Source organism: Mesoplodon densirostris, chromosome 5, assembly GCF_025265405.1.
Source record: "Mesoplodon densirostris isolate mMesDen1 chromosome 5, mMesDen1 primary haplotype, whole genome shotgun sequence".
Classification (NCBI taxonomy): domain Eukaryota; kingdom Metazoa; phylum Chordata; class Mammalia; order Artiodactyla; family Ziphiidae; genus Mesoplodon; species Mesoplodon densirostris.
The window spans coordinates 12,529,111-12,551,392 of record NC_082665.1 but is presented as its reverse complement, the minus strand read 5'-3'; the positions used below and the strand labels follow the sequence as shown (position 1 = coordinate 12,551,392).

At 39.2% G+C, this 22,282-nt stretch overlaps 1 protein-coding gene across 1 annotated transcript in view; it reads right to left on the bottom strand.

Annotated features, from left to right (window-relative positions):
- PAXBP1 (PAX3 and PAX7 binding protein 1) overlaps positions 1-22,282 on the bottom strand; it is a 34,169-nt gene extending 11,887 nt beyond the window's left edge. Inside the window, exons 1-11 of the mRNA XM_060098549.1 lie at positions 21,823-22,282; positions 20,254-20,382; positions 15,066-15,242; positions 13,291-13,512; positions 12,669-12,772; positions 11,547-11,764; positions 10,849-11,038; positions 7,134-7,257; positions 3,612-3,711; positions 3,409-3,524; positions 1,324-1,523 (exon numbers count right to left, since the gene is read on the bottom strand). Of these exons, the coding sequence (XP_059954532.1) occupies positions 1,324-1,523; positions 3,409-3,524; positions 3,612-3,711; positions 7,134-7,257; positions 10,849-11,038; positions 11,547-11,764; positions 12,669-12,772; positions 13,291-13,512; positions 15,066-15,242; positions 20,254-20,382; positions 21,823-22,165 (1,923 nt within the window). The 5' untranslated portion in view covers positions 22,166-22,282. The remainder of the gene's footprint in view (positions 1-1,323; positions 1,524-3,408; positions 3,525-3,611; positions 3,712-7,133; positions 7,258-10,848; positions 11,039-11,546; positions 11,765-12,668; positions 12,773-13,290; positions 13,513-15,065; positions 15,243-20,253; positions 20,383-21,822) is intronic.

Sequence of the window (22,282 nt, the reverse complement as noted above, 5' to 3'; positions counted from 1 at the left end):
CACAGGCAGTATAGGACTATGACCCCTGAAAGAACGGAATCAAGTGAGGTGAGCTCCTGGTCAGAAGAGGAGATCAGGGTAGGCAACTGCAAGCAGAGCAGTCCTGCTGAGTTAGGAGACAACCTAAGTTCAGGAAGGCTGGAACGCTGGAAGCTGTGGGGCAGAGGAAGGAGCTACACAGAAGGAGAGCTCCCAGGTGCACACAAGTGTCCCCGAGCCTCTGCTGGACACTAAGAAACACATGCACAGGGTGGGACTCCACAAGGTCTGGCAAAGAGCAATCAGGAGCTGGGAGCTGAATGGCTTCCAGGGCTTAGATTTTTTTCCTCTTGTTTTCAGGGCTTCAATCTCAGCCTCCTTTTCGTTATAGTTCACATATTCAACCCAGCCCATCTCATTCATGCCCACGGCTCCATCCATAGGTTGGTAACTTAAAAAACCGTATCTTAAACATGACCACTACGTGTATACAGACAATTTGAGTTTCCTCTCTTATGTAACAGGCAAAGAGGTCCTATTGATTCCACCTCTTAAATCTATCAGTTTATCTCATCCTCCTGATTTCCATCACCACTGACTTAGTTCAGGGTCCCATTTCACAGCTTCCTCATTGAGCTTTCCCGTGATGTTCTGTTTTTCTGGAATCAAAGAACCAAGTTCTTATTCATTCATGTTCATATCTCAGCGACACTACATGTAATTTTAGTTGACTGAGAAAGACACTGTATAAAAATCGAAAAGCAAGAAACAGTTCTCTTGAGGAGGAACAGAACATAAAAGGAAAGATCGTAAGATTATACCCAGTGATAATGTGTCAATTATAGCCCTGTGGGTGACCTATCTCCCCTGAAAAACACTTTGCTGAAGCTTACATCTCTAGCTTTGAGATTAAAATTGCCCAAGGCATCATGGTATATTGCTTTTTTTTTCTTTTAGAAGAAAGTGTTTTTTGTTTTTGTTTTTTTTTAATTAATTAATTAAATTTATGGCTGCATTGGGTCTTGCTGTGCGCAGGCTTTCTCTAGTTGCAGCAAGTGCGGGCTACTCTTCATTGTGGTGCGTGGGTTTCTCATTGTGGTGGCTTCTCTTGTAGCGAAGCATGGGCTCTAGGTGCGCGGGCTTCAGTAGTTGTGGCTTGCGGGCGGGCTCTAGAGCTCAGGCTCAGCAGTTGTGGCGCATGGGCTTAGTAGCTCCGAGGCATGTGGGATCTTCCCGGACCAGGGCTCGAACCCATGTCCCCCGCATTGGCAGGTGGATTCTTAACCACTGCGCCACCAGGGAAGTCCAGTATATTGCTTTTCAACAGTGACAGAAGCCACTCACCTCAAGAGGAGTCCAAGTGAGAAGCTGCAGCCTTATGAGGGGATTGAACAACTTTGGCAAGCAAAGGCCGATGTAAGCATCCTTGTAGGATGTGTAGTATTTTGAACGCCATGCTTCAAACTGGGATTTAATACAATCGATTGAACAGAAACTTTCAAGGACATCTTCAAAAACCTTGCTGGACTCTTTTGAAATGCGATCTAAAAACAACAACAAAAAACCCCCCAGAGAATCAAAACTTAGTATGCAGTAGAAAAAACACAGTTCAAATATTTTCAGTGTTTTCTTTGTAGCTTGAGTATCAATAAGATAGGCTCATTAGCAAAGGAATAATTGTTAACTGCAACTTGAAAGAAAAGAACCAGAGATAAGTTTAGGTTCCAAACGTCTATCATGCAAACCGCAGTGCAGGTAGTCTCCGTTTTGCATAGTTCTGATATGTACTATTATCTGTCACCACAGTCTAAATAACACCTGTCCCCAAAAACTCAGTTCAAATTTCAAGCACCATGGAATAGTATCTGTGAGTAATTGCGTAAAGTACAAACTCTGTTATCTAGCTCTTCAGCCCACAAATCACCACGTAAATGACAGATGTGTAGTATCATTATCAGTGACCAATCATATCTCTTCTTTCAAAGTCTGTTGGTGATTGCAATAACGGATATAGACAAGAATCAGCAACGGATGCTAGGATCTTTAAGTAAAAGGTTACTTAATGCTCCACACGACTTGGAACAGCAGACTCTTTATAATGAAGAGACCAAGTCATGACAACCTACTTCTCAAGATCCATCTTAACACCACTAATAGTGGGCAGCCTAACATTTGCCATCTGGTATCGTGCTGGTACCAGCATCTTGTGTGAAGTATTCTTGCCAAAAAAGCTTTAACCTGAATCTAATCAAGACTTAACTTCCAGTTTACAAGAAATATAGTGACTGGAAGAACAAGTTAAAACCATGAGGAAACAGACAAATTTAGAATGTAGGACGTTTTACAAGATAAGTGGCCTGGTCTCTTCAGAAAGTTAATGCCTTAAACAAATAAAGAATAGGGGTGTGTGTATGTGTATAAGGTACCATGATATTCACTAATTCTACATAAAAAGATGTAACAACCAAGTGCGATGCAGGAACCTTGTGTGGATCCAGGTTTAGAAAATACAGAGTAACAGAAACAGTCCCAAGAATTCTGGGCGGGGTGGCGGGGGGCTGTTACGGAGGAAAACTGAATGCAGACATGATACTAAAACTTCTAGGTAATTTTCACAGGTGTGACAATCGTGTGGTAGTTAGGTAGAAAAGCATCTTTTTTTTTTTTTAAAGAAGACATTAAAGATGTTAAAGTTTTTAGAGGGAAGTGCCATGATGTCCGTAAGTTAATTTCAAATGTTTCAGCAACACACACACATATGCAAAGCAAACTTGGCTAAATGATGGTAAGAATTGCTGAATTTGGGTGACAGGTGTATATGGGTGATGGGTGACAGGTGTATATGGGTGATCACTGTGCTATTCTTTCCAATTTTCCGTATGTTTGGAAATGTTCACCGTAGAAAGAGTGGGAGAAAGAAATAAGCTTATCCCACTAAGTTCCAAAGGGTTCGCAGTCAATGTAATTCCAAATAATCACAGCCAGTGGTGGAAAATAAAGACTTTTACTTGGGGATCCTTCTGGAAATGTCTTCATGTAACAGAACTAACTATTCCTCTTGATTGAATTATTCGGGGCTCCCCAAATCAGGAGTTCCCTTTAGGGCTCTGCCAACCTTCACCTTTCTAGACCAGACAGGCTGCATTAGGGCTGCCCCTGGGATCTGAGACATTTTCTTGTCACTTTTAAAATTCTGTGATTCGAAGAGTAATATCATTTATAATGCAAGTACTAGATGAATCCCACAACAAAGTGTTGCCACTAATTTTGAGAACTCATCAATAAAAATGGGTGCACGTTTTTATAATTAAACCAAAGTGCCTAGCTCTAAAGCAGAGGCCACAAAACTTCAAATTATTTCACGGTAGAAACCACAGCCAAGGAGAAAGCACAGTGACAATGAATCTCATTTCCAAATAAATGTCTAACCTTTTTCCAGATTGAAATTTGTAATATCTGTAGACGTTTCTTCATCATCACTGGAAAGGCCTTCAAGGTGATCTGCCATCTTACCGGTTTGCTCTCTGGCTTGTCTACGACGAGTCCTAAATAACAAATATCAAGTTCCCAAACCAGATAAAAGAGACTCCTCCCTTCACAAGCAAACCAACAGCAAGCATCTGTAGAATTACCTTCTCGCCTCCCGTTCTGCAATCCGACGTTTTGCATGCTCTTGATACAGTGCCCGATCTCGTCCAAAGGAATCAAGATTTGGTGCCATCAGAGCTTTATCTGTAAAACAACAATGGTTAAAGTTAAAAGCCTTCCTTCAACAATCTTGAGGAAAGAGTTTGCACAGAATAAGCCATAATGATAGACTGCTTTCTAATCTCAACAGCAGGATTCTGCAGTAACCGATAAACCGGATAGTTTTCTAGTTTAGAGCAAATCTCAATATTAATCTGTGTTCCCACAAAAAGGAAGAGAAAAATAAATGGAGAGCTCAACAACACTACACAAATGCAAATGCGCTTAATCCCTGTTCTTATGTCTAAGTAACAGAACTAGTTTATGCTATCATGATGACCAAATAAATTAAAAAGCTAACTTACTTGTGTAAAGGGAAAAATAATACATTACTTTTTTAAGGACGCACGTAGGCATCACATGTTGAATGATAGGACAGCAGAGACACAAGTAGGAAGGATGAAACAACAGCTTTGTTGCAGTTTAATCATTTATTCTATTTCATTCTAATTTTTATTTGTAGACATTTATTCTCTATTACTCTTTTAAGAACAAGGGCAGAATCAACATATAGACCGAAAATCATATCTGATAGGACCAAGTTGTGCTTTCTCAAACCCTACTTTCAAAGCACAATTCCCTTATTTCTTTTTTCCCCTATTTTCCATCTCTCTTTTTGTAATTTCTAGGGCAATTTTCTAGCTTTAGCTTTCAACCTTCCTATTTAAATTTATATTTGTTACCACATTTTTAGTTTCTGAGATACGGCTATTCTTCTTAGAACATTCCTTTTCTATAGCATCCTCTACTTGTGCTATGCGTAGGATCCCTTCCAACATCTCCCTGAGGACAGCAATTATGTTTTAAGTTTTCTCCTGTCACCTGCATTGTCTTTGTTTCCTCAGTCCCTTTGGTTCTACTGCTTGGGTTGCTCCCCATGATCATTAACTACCTCCTACGTAAGAATGAGGTTGGAAATTTCGTGGATGTAGGTGGGAGCTGTCTAACAGAGGCACCTCCATCACATCCCTGGGTACAAGTCAACTTTCTGTTGGGGCCCCCAGACGTTACAGTGTCTCATGGTCTTTTCTCTGGACCCACTCTCTTTCTCCAGAGAAGAATCTTCGAATCTCTTGCCTAGGGTAGAGGGAAGAGTGGGGGAAACATCTGTCTGTGATGCTTCTTCATGTCTACATTGAAGTTCTACGCTATGGAGATATTCTGTATTACGTGGGATAGTAACGAGAAGCACAAAACCCAAAGGGGGGTGGCGGGGGAGGGGGAGGTCACGTGCAAAATGAAACACATCAATTTAAGGCTTTTCCATAGTTTTTTCCCTGATATCAAAGATGTGTCACTGATAGCAACAACAGGAAAAATAAAACCAAAAATGAGCTGGTATCCACTTCAGTGTATCCTGCCTATCCTAGATCCGACTACTTTTAAACGTTGACTCTTTGAACTGAATTTTTCATTCATCTTCCAAAATAGCTTGGGTATTAGGAAGTATGTTCCGGAGTTCACATTACAAGACAAGATCAGTATCATCAACAAGATGCCTCAGCTCTACCTCAACTGGAACGCCACGACACACCACGGATGAACTGGCTACGAAGTCCCAAACTACAGAAAGGATTCCTGCCTCTTTAAGAGCTACCCTTCATGAAAGAAATATCTCAAAGAACATCCTCTACTATAATAAATACTTAAAACGTTATTATATTTACAGATGGTGTAAAATACATATTGAGGGAGATATAAGAGAGTAGATGGCCCAAGAGATAGCCTCCTTCATTTCGGTAAGAATTACATGCAGTAACTGTGATAAGTGTGTACAAATCTAAACAAATGAACTTCTGGCTCTATTTTTGTTTCCTTAAAAAAAGATCAGAAAAAGAATGGATACTTCCGTACCCCATGCAATTTTTCTCAAATGTTTGGCAATGAATGAATACTCCCTCTAGGACAATACTTTTCACTTTCCCACTACCTTTCACTTCTTTCCAGCTATCAATCTAATTAACATCCATCATTCAACCCTTACTTCAAATTCCATATAAGTAAATACCTCCAAATTATAAAGAACAGATTATAGGCAGGAAAAAGTATTGGATGAAATGCATGGCTCACCCAACCATTTAACTTAAAAGGAAATTACTTCCCGTCATAGGTACAATGATTAGCTGTAATGTGCCCCAGAAATCTGGTTCTGTCTGGATCAAAAGTGATTTGGGCGGGATGCCTTAGTTATTTAGGTGCCCCAAATGGCACCAATCCAATTTAAACGTGTACGGCCAAAACAGAAGGTCAAAGCCATTCATGTGGCTTACATCTGAGTCTGACTCATCTGACGGCCATGTTACCACCTCTTTACGATGCTCCAAAACCCATCCAGCACACAGGAGAATGCTTTCTCAGGGATTCAATGTCTCTCTAATTTAGAGGACACACTATATGACAAAGCATTGTTTTCAGAAAGAATAACAGGGCCCTTTGCACTTGGAACACCTGGGTGGCTGTTTAATATGCAGATTACTGGACACCATCCAAGACCTGGCAAGAATCTCTGGGGACAGGACCAAGAAATCCGCATTTTAAATTAGTATCATGGGTAATTCTGATGTACACTTCCATTTAAGAACTGCTGACATAGGGACCGAAGAGATGACAAAAGAAGCCATGAGAAATCCAACGTAGGAAAATTCCTATTACAGCACCCAAGAATATAGAGGGCAATGAAAAAGCAGAATTAAAATGTTTAAAAGATCTGGTTAAAGAATTTCAGCTCAACTATTTAATAAAAGGTTTCCAATTAATTTTGGTTTGCCATAACACACATCATAATGAAAGGAATATAAATTCAATTTCCAAATTTTTGGAAATTTTGACTAAAATGTCAAGAAGTGTAGGCACCAACTGACTTACTAAAAAAAACCCACTACATGAGGCAAACTAGAAAATACAAAAAAAATACAAAAAATACAAAAAATTTTGCTTTATCTAAGGGGTGAAGCTCAAAACTCCCCTAATCTTGGAGTTGTATCATTTGTTATGTAATAAAGCCCCCTCTCCCATACAAAATTTCCCAGCCCCTAACTCAAAACCTTTGTTGTGCTCAACAACAGCATTTGTATTGGTGTTAAAATGGGGGGAAAATCAATTAGGGCCAAATAGGTACTGGTTTTAAGATAAAATACTGATGATGTCTTTACTACAAAGAATGAAAGAATGCCCGAAGAAGAATAAGATCAATAGAATATTAGTACATGATTTGAGTTCCTTTGCAAAGCTATACTTTCTTAAACACAATCCAAGCACATGTTAATTTTAGATCTACCTGACACAAGAGCAAGGAAATTTGTCTCTTTAAAAAGAAAAAATGCTCTGAGATGTCTAATTTTCAATTAGGATGCACTAAGTAAACAAGGTTGTTTAATGAATAATAAAAACCTTCAAGATGGACTGACTTGAATGGCTTGAAAACTCCGAAGATTCATCTTTAATATCATCTTGTCGTCTTTGGACAAGGCGGGAAGCTCGCTGTTTGTACAGCTGATGTATTGCTGATTCAAGTTCATTAATCAGTGGCACCTGTAAAAATACAACACACTCCGTAACACCAAACTCCTCAGCTGCTTATACATTTGAGGGTTCCATATTATTTCCGGATTTCTGAAAAAGTACCCTCTGGACAGAATAATCATGAATTCTCAATGAAACACAAATAGTAATTCAGTTTTATGATTTCTGGGAAACAGCACTTCTTCTTTTATTCCGTATATGGAGCTATAATGTCCAGTGCCTAGTTATTGGAGCAAAAGTTTGGTTAGGTTAAACACTTGAACATTAGTAAAGAGAGCGAGTAAAGAATTGTCAGAAATTTTAGTGCTTCTTTTAGAATAAAGTACTTGAAAGTCCTTTTTAAAAGTCCATTTTTAGCTTTCTAGCAGCATCATCTCCTTTGCCAATTTTTGTAGTTTAAAATAAACCATTATTGCTGTATAATACCAAAGATGCAATGGCATCTTTGTGGCTTTATTACACATTTAAAACGTGAACTGCATTCATTTACATTAATATGGTGAATAAAATTTCTGGCTATCACTAACCTGTCTAAAATCAATCTATCTAAAACTCAGAAAGTTCTTCTCTTCCTATCAAATGTTTAGATTTTTCCATATTTGTAAGTAAAATAATAAAATTCTTTGCATAAATTGTCAGTTTACAAAGTCAACAAATCTTTCCAGGTTAACAGCCACAGCTAACCATTCACTTGGTTCATATGGAATACAAAAAGCTTACGGAATGAGACCTAACTTAAAAGGAAAAACCAGAAAACGTTCTCTTTATAAATACCTATGCTATAACCAAATGCTATGAAACTTTCACAAACGCTAACAACCACTACACATACCTGAGGAAACCAGAAATTCTAGTTTCCTGATGGTTAGTGCAAATGAAAAAACACATTAGAGTTTGGGAACACTGGCACCAAGTGTTATAGCAGCGTCCTGAACTGAACAGACTGTAAATGGAAAATGAAAAAAGGCAGGTGGAATACAAAGATGTCTGTGATAAAAGCAATTTTATACACTTGCATGATCCCATTGCAAAAGCAGCAAATGTTCACAGAAAGGTCAAACTGATGGAGTTATTTTATTTTTTAATATGCCACACCATGGGCAACAATGTCCCCAAATCTGCCCTGATTATCTTGGTGATATGAGCTGAGCCCACAGACTCTAAAATTAACTAGAATCGATTTTTAAAGCAATTACTGTCATGTTATTGTGACTTACACTTACCTACCCCCTCACTTTTTCAAACTGTGCAGGACTAAAGACAAATGCACCTATGCATTCCTTTAGTCCTGGAGATTATTAACATTCCTCTACTATAAGAGCTACACGCCTGAGGTTGCATCAGACAGAACCTTAATTATTCAATTTATAGTTAAAATTCCGATAACGTGATTTTCCTGTTGAGGTAATTAAAATGCTTTTTAACAAAGCCCAGAGAAAATTCTACTGAGAATAAAGGCCCTAAAACACATTTTCAGCTCTCATTCATGTTTCTTAACAATACTGATTTATCTCAAGAGTGCACAAGAGTGCACCATGACAATTTCTTTACCCTCTCCAAACTGGGAATTGTTACTGACTATCATTATTTCAAGGCCAAATTTAAGACAAAGAACACAGAAGGAAGATGACTGCAGGAAAACAAAACAATGTAAAGTTAAAATAATCTGCAAAATAATTAAAAATCTAAGTTCAAAACCACTTAAATTTTTATAACAAAAGAGTGTTTATATTTTGATGGTCTTACCCTGGAACAGTATTTTTACAGTATAACTGGAATGAATATTCAAATCTATCCAACTATTCCTCAGTATTTCCAAAATGACAACTTATGACATTATTAACTCAGCAGCAGACTCAATAAAATCAAATGCATATGAAAATGTCAAAATGAAATTCTCATCTTTAAAAGGGAACTATCTACTTCTCTTTTAATTAAACTGTAGTCACTATATAATAGATACAGTTTCAGATCTGCTCCATAAACATTTATCTAAGTGACTCTGTAAAAATGTATTAGCACAGTCTGAGGGATACTTCCCTAAGAACAGGGTAATCAAGGAGAGATAAAGTACACTACTAAGTGTTTTTAAAACAGTTATCCATTGAAAAGTATACGAACTAGATATTCTACTAGTCTCTTTAACTCAAGAATGGTACAATCTAGTTGATCTGTCAGTATTTTTTATACTGTCAATATTTTTTAATACTGTCAATATTTTGTAAGAGTTCAGTTTGCAATTACAAGCGTGTAAGTTTACTCAAGTAAGTTCCAAAGCAAAGACCCAGATACTTCAAGAAAAAGCTCCACAGGGACAGATCTCACTTACAAAGCATGGTTTAAGACAGAGATCCTTCCTCTAGTCACAGAAGGTTATTAGACCTCCCAGCACCATGTCCCCTGGGCTCATTAAGGGCTTTATTAGTAGGAAGGACACAACTACCAGCTCCGACTTTTATGTCCACTTCTCCCCTTGACTCCAGCCCCTCTTCAGTCAAACCTATGTTTCTTTCTCACCCCTGTATCTGTCACCCTAAGCTACAGATCTGACACAAGGGATATCATAGCTTAGAATGTAGCTGCTTCTCCAGAAATCGGGTGATAAGAACAAGAACATGAATCCTTCAGAGAAGACTTGGTGGATCTGACCAGACTGGCTGGAACCATTAAGATCCATTTGGAAGACACAGTTTGGCACTGTTCTTTAGCCAGCCTTTGGCCTTAAGATACTGAAGTAATCAACGGAGATAATAAACAGTTAAAATACTGTATGCTTACCGATTCTATGCTAATTCATATGGCCAAGAATAACAGAAAATGTGCCTTCTAATCCTGTATCACTTGCAAGTTTATAGAGACAGGATATTCAAAAGCACCATGATTTTACTATTCTTTAAAGAAAAGGCTGTAAAGTCCACAAATGCCTATAAACCAATGCATTAAACAATAACATTTATTTTAAAGAAAAATCAATTAAAAGGCTGTTTGAGAAAAGGATTCTGCGTGCAGCTAACAAAAAATGCAAACAAATGGTACAATAGGATGCAAATAATTGTGCCAACTGACTGTCATAGTAAAAACAATGAACTTGGAAGAAATGAGACCTTAACAGAAATTATGGCCAATGAATGGTTTCTGAAATGGATAAAGCACAGGCTTATTTAGATGAAAACTATTAGCAGCAATGGCAATCAACTTTATCTAGGGTAAAAAAAAGCTAATAAAATATTGCAACTTTATGCATATTTGGAATTACTTGTAGAAACAGTTTAAAGATAAGTTTAGATCTGAACCATAAAAAAGAAAATTTCATGAGTCCCTTATATTTTAATAATTCAGGACAGGCCAATAATCTACCATTAAATTAAGGTTAGGATTTGCCAAAGTCTTATTTAAATATGCTTTGAATTATCTTTTTTTGTTTTCTACAAGGCACTAGACTACCCCAAGATAGGAGGTTGTTAATGAAGTGGAGAAAATGAAGCATGACTTTTCATCACTTCTAAAGTTGAATTCAGTGGATATTTTCTGAGAAATATAGAAATCTAGACCTCCTTAATTTTGCCTTATTCAAAGAGATTAATATTTTTGCATTCTTACCTTTTCACTGAAACACTCAAGCAAGTCTTGGACATACCCTCGCATTTCTTGCAAAAATTTATACCGTTCACCAATACCCCCAGAAGACCCTTCTAATCTCTCAATAGCCCTGGTGGAGTCCACTCGGCTTTGCAGATGTTTCTCATGCTGCTGTCGATTTGTTTTGTGCAGTTCTTTCATGGAGTCCAACCTTAAGAACAGAAAAGGATAGATATAACACATTTACATCTGAAAGTCTATGCTGTCAGGACTCTTGCAATATTTATAATAATGCATTTAGTTCCACTATTAGAATATAAAAATGCTTGGAGTGGATCTTTTCATCTGTTCTGCTTTTTTCCTCAAAAAACGGCAGTTTACAGACTTCATATAAAGTTATTTGGTGGGCTAACCAAAATCTCACTGCTTTGTTTTTCCCCCCATATCTTGACTACACTTTTTCAGAGTCCAAGAGGTGCAAATTCAGAACTGTCTTCAAGAAGATCATGGAGTGGTATTTTTAAAAACTTTTCGAGGCTTCCACAGAAGTAATCCAAGAAGGTAGCAGAACAAAGTATGAAGTCATCTTCTGTTTAGCTTTTGAAGATAGGCCAGTGAATCTTCTTTGCCGATATTCTGCATCTGCTACCCCAGACTACATGTTGCCTGAGGGAACGGAAAGCTAGAGGACAGGTCTTTAAGAAGTTGATCTGCCCTACCTGTCTTTAAGCTGTTTCTTTACCAAATCAATAGTAACGGGAGTCATCTCATTACTGGGAGTTTTGAAAGGGACTGTATTATCTGTTTTTTGAGATTTGGCATCGGATGATCCGTAGGCTGTGTAACTATAAGGAATGCCATAGGATGAACCGTAAGGCATTGTCTGATAAGTGTTCTGGTAGTACATGTTCACTTCAGTGGGCTGACTTGCTTGAACCTAGAAAAGAAATGGGATATATATTAAAACTAGTAGCTGAAACTATGAAAAGAAAAATCCCATGCCTTTAGTGTTAAACAAATAAACAAAAAACCACTAACAATAAAAATTATACCCATTTTCCAAATAGTATGTAATTAAAATAAGTAATTGCAGAGCTCCTCAAAATCAGATAAAAGTAGGGCTGGATTCATTTCTAATTCCTATGGGATTACTGGATTCATTTCTAGTAACTTTCGGGAAAACAATAACAAAGAAGTTTAGTTAGGGACATTAAATTGTGTCAAAACACTAGCAACAAAAAAAATTTTATGTGATATTTCCACTGTACTACTTACTTCTATAAAATAAATTGTTATAACTATTTAGGAAGATATTTTTCATCTACAGTAAGATTTTTGCATTACTGAGGAATCCATCTTCTACAAAGTAACTTTTAAAGACAGAAAAAAATAAGCTCTATCGGAAAGAAACACCTTATCTATACAGTGGTTCCCAAACTTTAGGAGCAACAGTATCACCCAGAGGACTCGTTAAACAGATGGCAGGGCCCCACCCCCAGGGTTTCTCATTCACTAGGTCTCACTCAGGAGGCTGAGAATTTGCCTTTCTAACAAGCTTCCATATGATGCTGACGCTGCTGGCTGAAGGACCACTTAGAGAAACACTTACCTGAGAAACCAGAAATTCTTCCATCATTTGGATGGTAAAAGGCAAAATATAATATAGTTTCTTCTAACAGCTTACTGGGTACATAACTTTATATAATTTTCCTCATTATGTTACTTGAATGAATGACAAAGGATCAGTTCAATGTGCAATACGTTTTTACCTTAACAAAATAAGCTAAAATTTTTTTAAATTTCTTTTTTTAATTTTTGAAGTTTAATTCTTTGGTTCTTACCTGAGGGATATTAATTCCTTTTCTTATCTGCTCCTGTTCCCATCGGCTGAGCTCTTCATCTTGTTCTCCAGTTACTAAAGCATCATCATCACTCCCCTCAATACCTATAGCCATAAGCAGCAAAGTAAATAATTCCAAAAAAAACAGCGAGGGAAGAGATGCTACCCTGATATTTCAAAAAAATCAAGCAAAACTATTGGCATTAACTCAATCTTACTAAAGTGAAAATGTCTATTATGATCCCTTCCGCATTTGATACTTCTGCTTTTGCTTGTCTTAACACACAGCATACCTTAAGCAAAAGGCAGTATCAATGTAACGACTAAAACCTTAGATAGGTTTCCTAACCTCTGGAAATCTAATGCCTCCTAAGAATGAAGAGCCAATTACACATATTTATGTATGTTAGTTGCTTAGCACAATACTGGTCACACAGTGCTCAGTAAACAGTAGCTACCAGAATCATGCTACACCTTTCAAAAAATTCCAACAAGACACTTACACCCAAGCAAGTTCTCTAACATTAAACATAAATAAGTATAGGTACTTTTTATTTGATTGTAGTATCAAATTATATTTAATAGCAACAAAACAGGCTTACTGTCCCATTAAATCAACTTACCTATTTCCTCCGCAATTTTCTGTCTTTGTGATTTTTCTTTCACAGAAAAAACTATACGGCGTTTCTCATCATCATCTTCATCATCACTGGCATCATTCTCATCTTCTCTAACAAGGCGGCCTTTGCCAGGCTCACTATCATGAGGAGTGAAATCTCCCAATTCCCGGGCCATCTGACGCTTTTTCCTTGCAGCGTGTATAAAAGCTGCATCTGGAATTTCTCCTGGAAACAAATGGTGAGGATTAGAAACTATGCAATATTAGGGAATAAAGTTTGTTTTCTTGAAAATATGAAAGATAAGTGAACCTCATCAAGACAACCTTGTCACAGTGATGTTCTAATGTTATCTGCTGGCATCCCCGCCCCCCTTCCCAAACTGTGCTGGCAAAACAACTGATTTATTTTTAATTTAGTTTAAATGAAAGTAAAAGTCGCTAGGGAAACTAAAAAATATGTATAATGGCAATATGTACAGGAAGCGGGGGAAGGGAAAATCCACCAAAGCAGTTTTATTTTAATGGTATATTTTTTCATTTTTAAGAAGTAAATGAAAGCAATAAAATCACATTTATTACTAAACCAGAAAACAAATAAAAACAAAAGAGGTATCTACAATCTTAGACCCTAAAAAACACTATTAGATTTATAGTATATTTCTCTTGCAAATAGTTTTCAGTTGACCTGTAAGCACACTGAATATATCATTCTGTATCTAATTTTTCTTCACATTAAAACATAAGCTTTTTCCCATGTTGTTTTGCATAAACATAATTTTTAGTGGTTTACAACATTCACTCGATAAAGCATAATCTACTACATAATCAAATTAATTGACATTTTCACCTACAGTAAAAATTAATGCCTTGCTACTCTTCAAATCGTTATTTAAATAGCTATGTAATATCCCATCATGTAAATGCGCCGTAACTTACTAAGCCATTCCTCTCCTGCTAGACATTTTCTAAATGTTGCTCACTGCAAATAACGTTGCAATAAAAACATTATTTCCTTGGATAAATTTCTCGCTATGGAATTACAGGGTCAAAGACTAAGAACATTTGAAGTCTACTGATCCATATTGTCCAACTGCTTCCCATAAAGACTGTACCAATTAGAATGCTACTAGATCTATGTACATAACTTTGCACAACTTTACAAACCCAGAGTAAGCATTTTTATTTTTTTTAATCTATTATTATTTTTTGGCCACCCTGCGCAGCCTGTGGGATATTAGTTCCCCGACCAGGGACTGAACCCCAGCCCACAGAAGTGAAAGCGCTAGGGAATTCCCACAGAGTATTTTTAGATTTTCTAATGAGTTAAATGGTTACTCTTCATAATTTAAATTTGGCTACTAAGCATTTATTTATTCAAAAGCTGATTAGCCAGTGAATAGCTCTACAACTTATTTCCACAAAGAAGTTAAAGAAAAAAAAAGTGTGAACATAAAACTAGCAGCAATTTTGCTTTTGGTAGCAGTTCTTAAAAAAGTTAAAATCTTAATCTGAAATACATAAAAAAAGGACTTTAGTACCATTTACTTGAAGCCCTACATTTGCTTTGATAATAAAACTGCCTGTCTGAGAATGAACTTGGAAAGTTGGGAAGTTTCTAGTTTTCTTACTTTCTGTATTTGCAAAACGAAACAACCTGGCTTCAAACAGGGATGTCGTAAGAAACACCACTTAGCTAACCCCTTCCTTAACGACCATCTTCACAGACAGCTCATTCTTGAGGGCTTACTTCAGTTCTAAGGAGGATTTGCAAGTACACACCTGGACGGAGAACATTCAAAGAAGATAAAGCATTTGAAAAGGCTCCGGCAGCCTTTGGCTTTTCTTCCTCCTTCTCGCTTTCCATATCCATTTCATCTTCCCCGTGTTCACTGATGATAACTCCATCTTCTTGACTGGTGTCCTTAACATGACCTGTTTTGTCCAAAGGAGGTTCGCCTACATTTTTGAAAAAAGTAATAAAATATATCTAAAACAAGATCCATAAATTAAGGAGTCACTTCTAATGCAATTATGGGCTCAATTCATTAAAGCTTGAACTGTTTTAATTGTTTATAAAAAACTCAAACCACCGATGTGTGAAAATGAATAATCACTATCAACACAATTGGGTAACAACAATACAGGGGACGCAGGGATGCGTGAGGCCCGGCCCAATCGCTACCTTTAATTTTATCCAAATTTTACTAGTTTATCAAAACTAACTGTTTCTCCCTCTAAACTCTCATAGGTAACTGTTCAAACCTCTTGGAAGCATTATTTCACTTTACATGTCAGTATTTCGTTAAACTCTAAGCCCACGTGAGGCAGCTTTCTATCAAGAACAAGGATTACAGACCAGATAAACCTCTCCGTAATGAACACTTGATGGGATATCGTCTTAGTTCACAGCCATTTGTCACCCATCATCTGAAGGGTTGAGACCCAAAAGTCACATTTACACTGTGTAAGCCCCTGACCCCACTGCCATGACTGAACGTTTAAGAGTGGATGTGTGACTAAACTTGATTTTTCTGGCAATCTGGAACTGGGACACAGAGACAAGTCAGAGACTAGGTGGCTCTAAAAACCATGTGCAAACTAGGAAGGGAGTTGTGGAGTAGCCGTACTTGGCCACGTGGACAGAGAAGACAGCTCTCTAGTTCTCAGGTCATTCCCGAGGCCAGTTTCAAGACTAGTTTCCTGCCACAGGGTTCCAGGAGGCACCACTGTTACAGTGGTTTACTTTACACCAAACGGTTTACTTGACTTACAACTAAATAGTCTCATTACACCTTCCATCCCAGGCAAAACTCAGAAAATCAGTGTTTTTCACCTTGAAGCACTGAACCTGGCAATGCACACAAGAGGCACCATGAATATAATGGAAGAGTAAAACAGAAGTTCATTCTAAATATGAAAGATAAACGTATTGTTTCCCTAGCATGTTCCCCTCCCTCCCCAAAACTGCTTCAAAAGTTCTTAATTCTTCTCAAACTATATTCTACTTCCCTAAAGAAGAGTGCTGGGGCTAATGACTCCCCCCGCTCCCCAGCTTTACTGAGAAGATTTAGGTCATTCTGCTTTAAGGCTCTTTAGTTTTTTAAATTTACCATCCTACCTCGCTAGCCACAGACTCCCTCTGAAGTGACTTCTGAGGCTATGAGATTTAAAAACTCAGTTTAATCAGATGTATAAAGATAGATGTAGTCAAGAAACACCCATTTCCTTCTGCTCTCAATCTACACTACATCAATGGCTTTTATGGACAAAACAGAACTACAAGAAGGTTTACTAGATCAGATATGCCCAGATAAAGATTTCTGCAGACTTCAAGATTCAGTGTTTCAATAAGTTGACAAGTATTTGCTTGTGATTGAGCAAATACAAGTCCAAAACATGGCTGACAGGTGAATTTTTGTTACTTGGTCATATATTATCCTTCCAGACAGCTTTATAAAAAGAGATGCTAACTAACCTTTTCTAGGCTCCTCTTGTGCCTCAATTTCTTTGACTACTACTTTAAGAAACTTGCTGTCACAAATATTCTCTCTACTTTTTTTTTTTTTTTTTTTTTTTTTGCGGTACGCGTGCCTCTCCCTGCTGGGGCCTCTCCCGTTGCGGAGCACAGGCTCCGGACGTGCAGGCTCAGCGGCCATGGCTCACGGGCCCAGCCGCTCCGCGGCATGTGGGATCTTCCCGGACCGGGGCACGAACCCATGTCCCCTGCATCGGCAGGCGAACTCTCAGCCACTGTGCCACCAGGGAAGCCCCTCTCTCTACTTTGAATTTTTTTGTTTTTTTTTAGGTTTGCAGCTCTTTTATTTATAAGTATACATTTAACACAGGGAAATAAACACTGATATATGGAAGTCTAGTTAATAGTAGTGTAACTATGTATCATTTGGATGATTACATGTTTTTAAACAACAAACTACACTGAAAAATTAATGCGATAAAATTCTTGGTCATAATATTATTCAGAATATATAAACTGAAATTGTGATTGCTCCAAATTTGAAAATGGAAGTGAACTCATTTGGACAGTCAGAGTTTAACATAATCTGAAAGGAGGAGGTGGGGGTCAGGCTCTCCCTCTCCTCTCTTCTGCCTACAAAGACACACAGGCTTCTCTTTAGCAAAAGAACTTCTACTTGATCCCAATGGTTTCTTACTGTCCTTTCCTTCTCGCTCTGCCAAACTCCCCAAAGCAGCAGTGCAGACCTGCTGCCCACCCCTTCCTCACCAATTGGCATGCCTCAACCCTGGCAAACAGCCTTTGATTTCTCCCATTCCAAGCTCACCAACTAACCCAAAGGCTGCAGCCACAGCTAATTCATACCGTATCACTGAGCAATTTAGTAAAAGATGTTCCTTCCTCCAAACAGGCACAGAGCTTGGCAAGTAAACTAGTCTCTTTTGCCAGATGCCCTCCTCCGGAAAAAAACACAGCAACCCTGCCAATAGCCCTTCCTCAGCCCTTATTTTTCCTGATCTTTCTGATACTATTTCACACAACTGACAATCATCATCTTGAAACGTTCCTATCTTTTCTCCTTTGGACTTTATGATTCTTTTTTATCTCTTCAGTAAACCCTCTTCTCTATGTGTATGCTTATTACAGGTAGAAAAGTCTTTGGTCCTCAGGAATTTTTCCTTTATGATACTCCCTCATCAATTCCATTTACTCTGGTTTTAATTATCACCTCAGTGAGCACCGTATCTAAATCTACATCTCCAACTCTTCACTGGCCATTTCCACTCAAATTCAAGTTTAAAGGTAAACTCATTATTTTAGGAATATCACAAAAGTAGACTGATACTACCCTTGTTTTCAAGTTAATGCACCTCTGCCTGTCTAAGGAGGGCTGGGGTAGGAAAAGCCCGGGATTGTGATTTGATGAATGAGAAGAGCTACAGAGAGCCATCACTTCAGGGATGACGACCTGTATAACACAGAGGCTCCACCTTTGGGGAGGACATTAATTGAGTTATTGGGTGAGTAAGAAATCCGTTATATGAAAGTAGAAGATAGAAGAGGTCACAGAAGGTGGCTTCAAAAACCTTGTACTTGCTTCAATTTCTTAACCCAACAGTAAATGGTCCTTTCTCAGTTCTCACTTTTCCTGACCTTCCTTGTTCGATTTCATCGTACACAGTTGGTTCTCAAGAGATCTGGAAAAAATGAAGCAGCTTCCTAGAGTCCAAAATAATCAGCTCCCCTAAAAATCCTCCTCCTCCCACCCGCATTCCCTATTTCTGTATATCATACATAATTATTCTCTCAGTCACCTGGCACAAAAGCTCAAATGTGACTATTTCTTTTAAATCCAATAGCTGACTCATACATTAGGTCTACCTTGCAATACTTCTCAAATCATCTTTTACTATTTCTTTCCCCACACCCACAGCAAACATTTTTAACTCATCCACCATTTTCCACTGAGTCAGGAAAAGCCTCAGTCTTGCTCAACTGAGACCTTTTTAAACCCACTACTAACGGATCAAAGCTGGCCCTTGCATTTAAACTGCTTTAGGCCTCCAATCTCTCCCTGTGCCAATCCATGCTGCATGCTAACACAAGGTTACGATTTCAAAAGGCATTCATCATGTCGGCATCTTGCAGGCCACTGAAACAGCAACCCTAAATCCCTTACTAGATAGTGAACATCCTTCACAATCTGTCAGCAACGTACCTTTCACCCTAAACCTCCGCTTCCTCCGCAAATCGTCTACTTTGGCCTATCAGGCATACTTGCTCTTTTCCAAAACAGCCTAGGTCACATTAATCTTTAATATCCCCATACCTCCCTTAGCCTTTGGTATTCAAATTATCAAAAAGCCGGCTTCAAATTCCACTTTATCTATGAAGCATTCCTTCACCCAGCTCTAAAAAAAAATGTAGTTAACCTTCATCGGACACTTTGCCAAATACTGGGTCCAGTTATACATTTAAGTGGTGCTATCTCCAAAATAAGATTGCAAATTGGAGATATAAGGACATACTTTTCCACATTAAGCCTATAGTGGAGAACTGGGAAATAATAATTCTATCTTTAATTCCATAAAATAAAAATATTTCCCTAAAGCACTTGTAATGAGAATAACTCATATTAGCATATTATAATGGAACCACTTTCCTAAGGATAAATAACTGCTTAAAAATTTTAACTTAGACTGCGAGAGGACATGAGCGATGTCTGTACCACGCAGGCAGGGGCCACACACTGAGAAGTCTTCATCTGTGTAGCTGATAAGGCTGCTGAATGGGAGTATTATCAACGTTAGACTTAGGGCATTCCTAAAAGTTCTCTAAGAATTAGGGTTTCCCTGGTGGCGCAGTGGTTGGGAGTCCGCCTGCCGATGCGGGGGACACGGGTTCGTGCCCCGGTTCCGGGGGGATCCCACATGCCGCGGAGCGGCTGGGCCCGTGGGCCGTGGCCGCTGAGCCTGCGCGTCCGGAGCCTGTGCTCCGCGACTGGAGAGGCCGCGGCAGTGAGAGGCCCGCGTACCGCAAAAAAAAAAAAAAAAAGAAAAAAAAAAATAGTTCTCTAAGAATGAAACCAACTGTGTAAATAACACCAAAGGAATCGAAAACTTGTCTCTACAAAATACAAGTACGGGAATTTGCACAGTACTCCTTCAAATAGGAATAAACCTGTATCTCAGGTTTAAGAGGGAAACCTCCCTTCTCTGTTCAACAGCAGTTGGAACACTAGTAGGAAAATTGGGAGACAATTTAGTCATTGCAGCAGAAACATTCCAGTGGCAACGGTTCTGTCTTTTTAAAAAATGCATTTACAATGCAATTGTGTTATAATTAAACAAAAGAACTGTATCGTTACTCAATCTGTACCCTTGACAACGACAAAGTCAACTGAACAACTTCACTACATATACCAAATCCATTCAATCCCTGTGAGAGTTTCATTTTGTCATTTCAAAAGAATCATATTCGTTTGGTACTTACTGTCAGCTGATGAGTTGATTTCTGTCTTAATCTTCGATTTTTCAAGATCTTCTTTATATTCTTTCTTAAGCAATTTTACTATCTTTTTGCTATAACTTGATTTCTTCACTTTGAAAACTTCTTCACTTTCTTAAAAAAAGAAATTAAATGAAGTCTGTAGTAACCATTTTCAGACATTATTTTCCATTCTAACTTTCAAATTCTTCCAAATATATACTCATATACGCCAAATCATTACATAACTTGAAATTATTTCAAATCTGTAATAGGTTCTCAAAAACTGAGTCAACTTCATAAATTAATCTGGAATAATGCCAATTTGAGACTTTTTAAAAGGCAAAACACATGTAACTGCAAAAGATTTTCCTGTGTCCTACTGTCTTCCTTGAATCATCTATTTCAGGAGGAAAAATAAAAGTCATTGAAAAAGCACCTGATTATCATATTATTAAGGTATCCGAAACAAAATATCCAAAATCAAAAGGTGCTAGTTTACAGAGCTGTCAAATCTGAGTAACTCTATATCCATCACAAACTGACATACTGTTATTTCAAGAATAAGCTGAGAGCTAATCACTTTTCAAAAATAAGTTCTGATGACGTATCCATCATCCTTGATTTGAAAACTTTAAAAGTCAAACGCAAACACTTTGCCAAGTTGTCCCTGTATCATTAAAAACAAAAATGTGGCCGTACTTCTCTCAAACTTAAGATAAAAAACAACAGGAAAACCAAAGAGAAACTGTCTATTACTGGAAACAAGAAAGCATCCCGCATCGAGATGCTTCATAACATGGACTTAATTGGGTTATATAAACACACACTCAACACTTCGGGAGGTAAAATGGTTTAAGATTTAAGGCTCATTTACGATCAGAAATCTAAATCCACTGCAGCTTGGCCCCTCACACCAGACTGGATAAACTGCCCTGAAATACCATTACACTGTCTCTCTTCATTGTCCAAATGTCAATGCGAGGAAGGTCGCACATCTGTACCCGTTTACTTTTATGGGTAAACTGAGGCTCCGCGATCGTAAGGGACTGGCCCCGGGTGACTCAGAACCAGAGCTTCAACTCCGGGCGTCTGTTCCCAGACCGAGTACTCCTTACACACCCGGCCTTCCTGGTCAAGGATGCCTAACCAGGACGAGAACGGCAAAAGGCGTGAGCACGGTGACCTACAGAGGGCTCAAAGAACGTGCCAAGAGCAGTCTGGGGACCTGACTCGAGTTCTCCCTAAAACACACCCGCCAGTTAAAAGAGGCAGGACAGGGAACACTGAATTTCCACGTGAAAAACTCAGAATGACTGATCTGAGATCCAGGAATAGGAGATGCACGGGAGGACGATGAGGAGGAGGCGGTAGTTAAGAAAAGGCTGGTGGCGGCGCGGGAACACGTCCCCAGCCAGAGCAGAAGGCCGGAGGCGGGGACAGTGTGCAGCGGGTCGGGCGGGAAGGGGCTCCGTTCCCGGGGGCTGAGGCTGGGAGCCCAGGGAATGCGGGGACTCGAGGTGGACGCGCGGGGTAGGGATGTCGGGATCTGGGAGGTCGAAGCGCGAAGGTTACCTTCTTCCTCATCCTGGAAGCTGAGCAGGCTGGCCCGGGGCACCTCTTTGTTCTCTCGTGGCCTCTTGCGCGGCTTCAGCCCGTTGCCGGGCTCCGCGCCTCCCGGGAAGCAGCCCCCGGCTTCAATCCCGGGGCCCGAGGTCAGCGCGGAAGGCGGCGGCAGCCCCGGGCCCAGCAGCGACTCCCCCCCGGGGGCCCTGTCGCCGCCGCCGGGGCCCGGCTCGTCGCCGGTGCCTGGCGGCGGCAGCAACGGCGGCGGCTCCTGCTCCTCGTCGCGTTCTCGCTCCTCCTCCTCCGAGTCATTCCGCTTACGCACGTTCACTCGCCGGGCCTTTCGGAACATTCCCGCGGCCCGCACGTCTGTCTCCCACCGGCACTCACACGGCGGCCCCTGCAGCGCAGAACTCGCGAAGGCGCACGCGCGCTCCCCCAAGCTTCAGCCGAGACGCGTCTTCCCTCC